We start from the raw sequence: 8435 nt of genomic DNA, 5'->3' as shown, positions 1-8435 counted from the left end.
CGTGTGTGTGTGCATGTGTGGGTGTGTAGTGTGTGCATGTGATTGTGTGAGTGTGTGTGCGTGTATGTGCATGTGATTATGTGTGCGTGAGTATGTGCGCGTGCGTATGAGCACGTGTCTGTGTGTGTTGCTTTGTGTGTGTGTGTGTGTGTGTGTGTGTGTGTGTGTGTGTGTGTGTGTGTGTGAGTGTGAATGTATAAGCAGGTATCAAAAGTGAGTACTGATTTCTTATAGATCTAAAGAAACAGATTAGTAGAGACAGATCCGAGAGGTAGTTTCTGGAACATTCCGTGGCGATATTTGGAATCTTGATGACGCAATAATGTCTTTCTTCGAACAAATAGGCAGTTTTATTCTGGGTTTTGTTTCTGCTTCACCCTGCGTACGTTAGTATCAATCAGAGCAGCGAGAAACTGTTTTTGTCTTGACATTATCGAGAACAAGGATGAATTGCTCAATGTTGGCTTTGCTCGCGGTCTGGTCTCTTTTCTGTCCTTTGTGCGTTGTTTGTTTGTGCGTGGTAAGACAAAAGAGGATCAGGGAGGGGGTAGGGGGGGTATGTGAACCAAATGTTTTGACTTTGGGCGACGACATTAGAGGTTGGGGGCCTACGTGCAGGTCGTCGCGGGATGAGCTCCTATATAAATGCCAGGACAAGGAGGGGAATGTTCTAACAGATAACGACACAATCTTGTACTCAACGCTGCAGATAAAACACACCGGTACGTGCGTGCGTGCGCCGATGCTAGACTTTCTTAGTATGTTTTAGGTTTCCTCTATAGATCTAGGTTTACAGTGTTTGGATTTTTCGAAACGTTGTCTAAAATCAAAACTTCTATTCGCTCTCTACGCTTACTTCCCTGCAGAAGTTTTTGGCTCTTTCATAACGCAACAATTTTGCATCTGGACATTAACTCCTTGAAAGAATTTTTGATATGACCATATGCATTTTACTTGTATAGCATTTTCTGCGAAATCCTGTTGATTCAGTTGTACTATAATTTATTATCTCCAGTCTTGTTTGGATATATATCGCCTCCACTTATTTGAAAGCGATAAGACGGAGATGATTTACAATACTAAAGCTTTGCTCTGATTTTTAAGGCCTAAATGGTGTTTTTTGTTTTTGTTTTTTTCATTCTGGAAAGAATTATTAATGCGTTTTATGAATACGACACTATTATAATAACTTGATTTTGTGGATTTTAAAGAAGTATCTCAGTCCTTTCCCTTCCCTGGACCGTAAACGAAGGAATAGTTCGAACAAATAGTGTGTCCTTGGGAAAGGCACGTTACACGAATCTTCTCATTTCGCTCAGTCCTATCGGAGATGGACGTTAAATTCGAAGGTCCCACCTCTTGAATAACCTTACAGTGTTGCAAGTGACGTTAAACCCCTACAATTTTGCATGAGGGGAACATATCTTCAAAGAAGAATAAAGTTTCTATGTCTGTCCTTTTGGTGCCTACAATTTTTCAATGGCAGAAATCATATCGTGTGTGTCAATTTAACCAGCAAATCATAGCACTGCAATTTTGAATTATCCTTCCGTTGAGACGTGTAGAATTCAGAAACTGGAAATATTATCATGAAACACAGACTTCAAATAATAAGTAGTAAAGAATTGTAGCCATCGCTTTTTATTTCAAAGAAAAATTTCTCCAAATATTACCAGATAAGAGGGCATAATAGGAATATTTTGGACTGGCACCGCTTATTCTCCTCTTAAGATGAAACAAGCAATACTTTTAGAATTTAAATAGGAGATTCTGCCTTCTTCTCAAATACCCTGTTAAAACTTAATATCGTCATGAGTGCTAGAATAGAGCTAACTACAGTATCCGCCAGTCTTAACGCTTAGAAATACAACGTTTTTTCTGTCATTTTTGGCCGTTTTGAGTTACTAAGATCATGAGGTCAGAAACCAAATGTCCTATCTGCTCTATCAAACTAGTAATATTATTTGGAGTCGTTATCAGTATATGTATACTCAAAGAATTGCATTCGAAAAAGGTTGAGATTTTTGTGAAACTTGAAACTTTTTACGTTGAATTTCCCAAAACTAGGTATTGAGTATATATAGAACTTTGCACTTCTAAGGTAGCGAATTAACTCATACAAATTGATATCGTTTTAGAAAGTGTTTCCTAGTATATGTGTCATAATGTAATCTTGGCACTGTACTGTTTCTTTCTTTAACTCCTTTTATCTTTAAGAAAAATTATATTTTCATTGTACTTGTATTCTTTAAGCCAGCTGAGGCTACAGGTTCTATCTAAAAAAATGACCATTGTTTTACATATTATTTCACTGTCTATGATTTCTTCCAACAGGATACATAAATATCTGCTCCTCTCTCTCTCTCTCTCTCTCTCTCTCTCTCTCTCTCTCTCTCTCTCTCTCTCTCTCTCTCTCTCTCTCGCAGCATGCGCGCACGGCTTATATGTGATTGTATGTTTCTCCTTTTCCCATTCTTGCTAGTCGTACTACACAATTATAGCGTCATAGTATTTCATACAAGCTCATTACACGCTTTGTAAAAGGTAACCGTTTCAATTCAGATCGATTAGTGTTTCTTTTATATTATACGTATGGAACGGAAACAAGTCATTTTTTATCACCAGCAGACACCAAGGGTAGATTTGTTCAACTTCGACATTCAGAAACTAATGTGTCTTTGACGTGGGAAACGTGCAAACATCATCATCATCATTATTGCTTTTCTCACACTGGATCAGGTTATAGGCCACGAACAAACACTGACCAACTTTCCCTGTCCTGGGCTAGTCGCTTGATGTCATTCCATGTCTTCCCACTTTTCTATACATCCATTTCTGTGCTTGTTCTCCAGGTTCCACGTGGTCTTCCCCTTGATCTTTCACACTGTGGGTTCCAATCTAAAACTTTCTTTGTTATGCAGCTGCTGGATTTCCTGAAAGTGTGTCCAATCCATCGCCAACGCCTTCTTCCCACCTCATCTCTGACTGGGCTGTCTCGTTCTTCTTAATACTTCCTCGTTGGTGATCCTGTCTGTTCATCTGAAACGTGCACACGCAACCCTGTAATTATCCGCCCTTTTCTGAGGTGATTGTTTTCAATTCCAGCTACATATTTTTAAAAAAATAGATTTGGGAATTGTGAGAGAAATAACGTTCCTTTTCCTGTTTGCCAGATCTCTACTCGCCATTATGTCTCTGTCCGCTGCCGAAGCTGATCTCTTGTCCAAGTCATGGGCCCCAGTCTTCGCCAACAAAGACGCCAATGGCGATAACTTCCTTGTTGCGTAAGTATGTTCATTAATTAATTTACTGCTCTCGGAAAGAATACATACTATGGCTGAGATCTAAGTAGACGCCTGATATGCATCTGTGTTCTTTATTTAAAACAAATTCTGAGGAAACGTGCTCACAATGTGACAAGCCAAACCTTAAGATGGAATCCCCAGAGGAAGAGGAGAGAGGGGGAACCGACATCCCTCTGGGGAGGAAATGGGACACAGCTGACTTGAGGAAAAGAAGATCGCTTAGAACATAAATAATTAGAGAACCTTTCTTTGCGGTCTATACTCAATGCCAGGTTGAAAAAGGCAAATGGATAGATAGATAGATAGATAGATAGATAGATAGATAGATAGATAGATAGATAGATAGATAGATAGATAGATAGATAGATAGATAGATAGATAGATAGATAGATAGATAGATAAATAGATAGATAGATAGATAGATAGAGAGATAGATAGATAGATAGATAGATAGATAGATAGATAGATAGATAGATAGATAGATAGATAGATAGATAGATAGATAGATAGATAGATAGATAGATAGACAGATAGATAGATAGATAGAGAGCAAAAGAGAGAGGTGCGAGAGACAGAGAGAGAGGGGAGAGGGGAGAGAGAGAGAGAGAGAGAGAGAGAGAGAGAGAGAGAGAGAGAGAGAGAGAGAGAGAGAGAGAGAGAGAGAGAGAGAGAGAGAGAGTTGGCTTATTTTGGTTTGTAGCACACATACAGCCGAAAATAAAAACACTAATCGGAGTATGATACTAGGGCAAATTATTTCACTTAAAAGGATATGGATTCGATTTTTGTTGGAATACATTGCTTTTTCTGGTTTCATACATGAGAGCAAAATTCTACTTTCGAAATGACCCATAAAGATTCCAGCTAGGAGTCGAACTTAAGTTACCATCGTCCAATCCTAGGCGCCCCGTTAGCTCAGTCGGTATCATGATGGACTATGAAGCAGAGACCCTGGTTCGAATCCTGTTTTTTAAAGTGCTGTGTGGAGTTTTCAATGCTCTCAACCCAATTTGATCGCTCGTATGGAAAATGAACGCTGACATCGGATGTCCCGTCTTTTATTCTTTGTTGAAAGGGGCGTAAAAATCTTACTCATTTACTATTCCAGTCTCTTCGAGAAGTTCCCCGACTCTGCCAACTTCTTCGCTGACTTCAAAGGCAAGAGTATCGCCGACATCAAGGCCTCCCCCAAGCTGCGTGACGTCTCTTCCAGAATCTTCGCTCGTCTCAACGAGTTCGTGAACAACTCTGCTGATGCCGGCAAGATGAGCGCTATGCTCGATCAGTTCGCCAAGGAGCACGCAGGCTTCGGTGTGGGATCTGCCCAGTTTGAGGTAACGACTATAGCATCAACAAGCTGTTCAACTGTTCTAAGCCCAGAAAGCAATTTTTTTTTTCCGAAGAGAGAAAAAAGAATCTTTCATTTTTTAAATTCAACAATGCCTGTATTCATGTACTTTTTTGCGGTTTTTTAAATACATGTACATGTATTCGGAATTTGAATTCGACAAAATATGTCTTGAGCATACACATTCAAATATTTAGAAAAATCAATTTTAAAACTGATAATCAAAATTTTGGGATTAGTACATCTGAAAAGCAGGCCGATGATAGGTTATGGTCTTTATAGAAGTTTAAAAAGGGGAGGGGAAGGGGTAGTTTATTTGTCGTTCTTTGAGAAATTACCACAAAAACCAAACAAACAACCCACCCCCCCTCCCCCCAACAAGAAAAAAACAAAAAACAAAAAACGAACGTCTTTCAATGGCAGCATGGCATTGCTAGTGTAATGATTAGGCTACCAGACTCGCAATTGTGGGGTCACGGATTCGGGAATCGAAGCTCAGCTCGGTCCGACGTTGTACTTTTGGGAAGTACTCTTTACACAAATTTTGCATGCTTCACCTCAAATAGGTGGGAATTGGTTTCTGGCTATAAATGATGAAGGATCTTGTCACTTTGTTCGTGTCTGAGGGTTTAATCGGCTGCTTGCACTTTAAGCGTCCCTGGAAACAGAAAATATTCCTGGGCGTTCTTGGGTCTGCAGACTGCTGGGGTAACAACAGTTGTAAAGCGCATAGAGCTTGTAGTAGACAAGGACATGCACCATTATAGCTTCAATTATTATCAATTATTGTTGAAAGCTACGCAAATCATTTTCTTATTATCTCTACAATCTATAATTCAAATAGATAATTTTTGTTCAAGAAAACAAGAAAATATTTTTCAAAATCCAATTGCTGACGTAACAGAACAGCCAGAATCCTCTGCCTCACATGTATTCTTACTTTTAAAGAAACAAGGTACTCATCAATTCTCTTTGTTTCACAATGTGCTACTGTGTGACCGAATCTGGTATGAATCACCACAGGGGATAAATAAATGTTGCTTGTTAAAAGGTTTTCCCACTCGCTGTACTTTGTAAAAGATGTAGGCCTACGTCAAACTTATTGTTCTTTATTTAAAATAAATTCTGAGGAAACTGCTCACAATGTGACAAGCCAAACCTTAAGATGAAATCCCCAGGGGGAGAGGGAGAGAGGGTCTGTGGAAGCGTAAAAGCGATTAATTAACACAGCTTCTTAGCGGGTGGTTGGAGGGCGCCATTGGTAGGTCCTACTTGTTGACTTTCCCTCTGTTGTTTCTGTCTATCTGTCTGTCCTGCTTTTTTCCAAGCATTTAAACACCATTATTGTGTCGATGTGTTTCTCCTTACTCAAACTGTATTTTAAATATTTGTAAAATTATTCTTTGTGCCCACCGTTTCCGGTTCCATTTTGCTTGTATATTATAATATCTTTGTCGCTCAAACTTTAGGACTCTCACGAAATTTCCATCAATGTCGTTTCAATATACTCAATCTTACCTCACCGGTGTTTGTGGTATAGCAGACAGGCGTTTCGCTGACGTGCGCAGAAAACTCTAGTTCGATTCCCGAGAGGGGAAAATAGTTTTATCGAGTGCCTCATTCTTTCTTCTGGGATATTAAAAAGCCTCTGGGACCTTGGACATAATAGCCTTCAACAAAGTTTTAACTCTGTTAGTTTGTCGTGTTATTTCTCCAGTATGATGTATCCAGGATGGGTCCTGGAAGGCAGGGCAGGAAGCACGCCTCCTAAATAATCTAAACTGTGTCTATGGGGGCGTAAAATCATCTTCATTAACACAGCTTCTTAGCGGGTGGTTGGAGGGCGCCATTGGTAGGTCCTACTTGTTTACTTTCCCTCTGTTGTTTCTGTCTATCTGTCTGTCTTACTTTTCCCCAGCACTAAATGACCATTATTGTGTCGATGTACTTCTCCTTACTCAAACAAAGAGACAAACAAAACAGCCTCTTGCCTCAAACCTAAACTGATCTATTTTTCAGAACGTCCGTGCGATGTTCCCCGGCTTCGTGGCCTCCGTGGCTGCCTCCCGTGCCGGCGCCGACGCTGCCTGGGACAAGCTCTTCGGCTACATCATTGACGCCCTCAAGAAGTCCGGAAAATAAGACTGTTTATTTTTTTCTTCTTCATTTCACTTCACGTTTACTCATAGAATCACATGTATATTTCATTAACCTGATCTAATTATTCTGCTTTTCTTAAACGTCTCTTGGTCGTCTACGGATCGCTTTGATTGGTAGAAATATTGTTACATTGCCGTTTGCACACTGTTTTCTTCTGAACAGCCTGACTGACTGCCGCTTAGTTGGAAAAATGATTGATGACCCTGAGAAAAAAAGAGCGAATGTTGAAATTGATTTCGTTGGTAGGATGCTGATAATACTTTGATTTATGAATGCTGATTTTCTGAATACTGTACATTCCATATTTTTATAACGTGCCTGAAAACAGGAAACTTTATGAAAGAGAAAACACTGTAGAAACAACAAGACAAACTAACATAGCTATAACTTTGTTGAAGGCTATTATGTCCAAGGACCTTGAGGCTTTTCACAGCCCAGATTTCTAGCACAATTAAAAAAGATTGTAACAAAAAATGAAATGTATGATTGGTTGGTACTTCCATTCCAAAAGCTAAGTAACTGATCATCATGGAAGTACCTATTTCATTAATGTGGATGCACGGCAAGAGATGTCTCGTCTCGCAAATTGATGATACTTTTGTGATGGCTTTGTACTAGCTTCTTTATTCTCTTCCTTTCATGTGTCTTGAAATAAACCAAAGACTTATTTATTGTGAGTTTATGTTGTTGGTAGTTAATCAATGACAAAGGTGTGCAGTAGTGATGAGATGTGGATATCGTTTGTAAAAAGTATCATCCCTGTAGTGTCTCTAAATGACTGTATGTAAAGTAGCTGTCTATTTGGAGATATATTAATATGAGATGTGTGTAGAAAACATCTACATGAACAGGAACGAATTTTGTAAAACACACTACGCAGTAATGGAATATCTTTTGGCATAAGGTCAAGTTAAACCGTGCATCATGGGGAGGATTGCACTCCTCACTCCAGAAGGACCCCCCCCCCCCCCCACCCACAACCACACGCATGAACAGCTGCGTCAATAAACAAGGGGAATTCATGCAATCAAAATACATTGCAGCTATAAAACAAGGTAATAATAAACTCGGTGAGGCTGATTGAAAATACAAGCGTTTCTGGTGTATGGATTACGTTCTTTTTCTTTGCACTCTAAAGGTGTCAGTTCGATTTCTTGATTGGTTTTTTTTTCAATTTAGACCGAATGAACCAGTCTTTCTGTTTGGATGCTCTATCCATCTCAGTACGAGTTGGCCTTGGCAGGCTGGTTGGGGACAGCCTGCTTACTAAATTGCGTCGATAGGGGAGAAAGACATTTAAAATATTTTATTAATCAGTCGAAGAGTAAATGAGACCACAATGTAAGCACCTTTCTAAGACACGTGCTGAGAGGAATCACAAAAGCGCGTTGTATTAAAGCTAAATTTTTAAGGAGAGTAAACCACAGCACAAACACATACACACACACACACACACACACACACACACACACACACACACACACACACGCGCGCGCGCACACACTCACACAGAGCGAGAGAGAGAGAGAGCGAGAGAGAGAGAGAGAGAGCGAGCGAGAGAGAGAGAGAGAGAGAGAGAGAGAGAGAGAGAGAGAGAGAGAGAGAGAGAGAGAGAGAGAGAG

At 39.8% G+C, this 8435-nt stretch overlaps 1 protein-coding gene across 1 annotated transcript; it reads left to right on the top strand.

Moving 5' to 3' along the window:
* The first annotated feature begins 594 nt into the window (after positions 1–594).
* Positions 595–7490, top strand: LOC101845657 (globin). Its single transcript, XM_005088861.1, has 4 exons — positions 595–722; positions 3174–3284; positions 4414–4639; positions 6673–7490. The coding sequence occupies exons 2-4, from the start codon at positions 3190–3192 to the stop codon at positions 6793–6795; spliced, it is 444 nt and encodes a 147-aa protein (XP_005088918.1). The 5' UTR covers positions 595–722; positions 3174–3189; the 3' UTR covers positions 6796–7490.
* The last annotated feature ends 945 nt before the right edge of the window (positions 7491–8435 follow it).

The sequence above is a fragment of the Aplysia californica genome, unplaced genomic scaffold (genome assembly GCF_000002075.1).
Source record: "Aplysia californica isolate F4 #8 unplaced genomic scaffold, AplCal3.0 scaffold00001, whole genome shotgun sequence".
NCBI classification, from domain to species: domain Eukaryota; kingdom Metazoa; phylum Mollusca; class Gastropoda; order Aplysiida; family Aplysiidae; genus Aplysia; species Aplysia californica.
The sequence above is the reverse complement of the archived record's forward strand: the minus strand, read 5'-3'. Positions and strand labels throughout refer to the sequence as shown.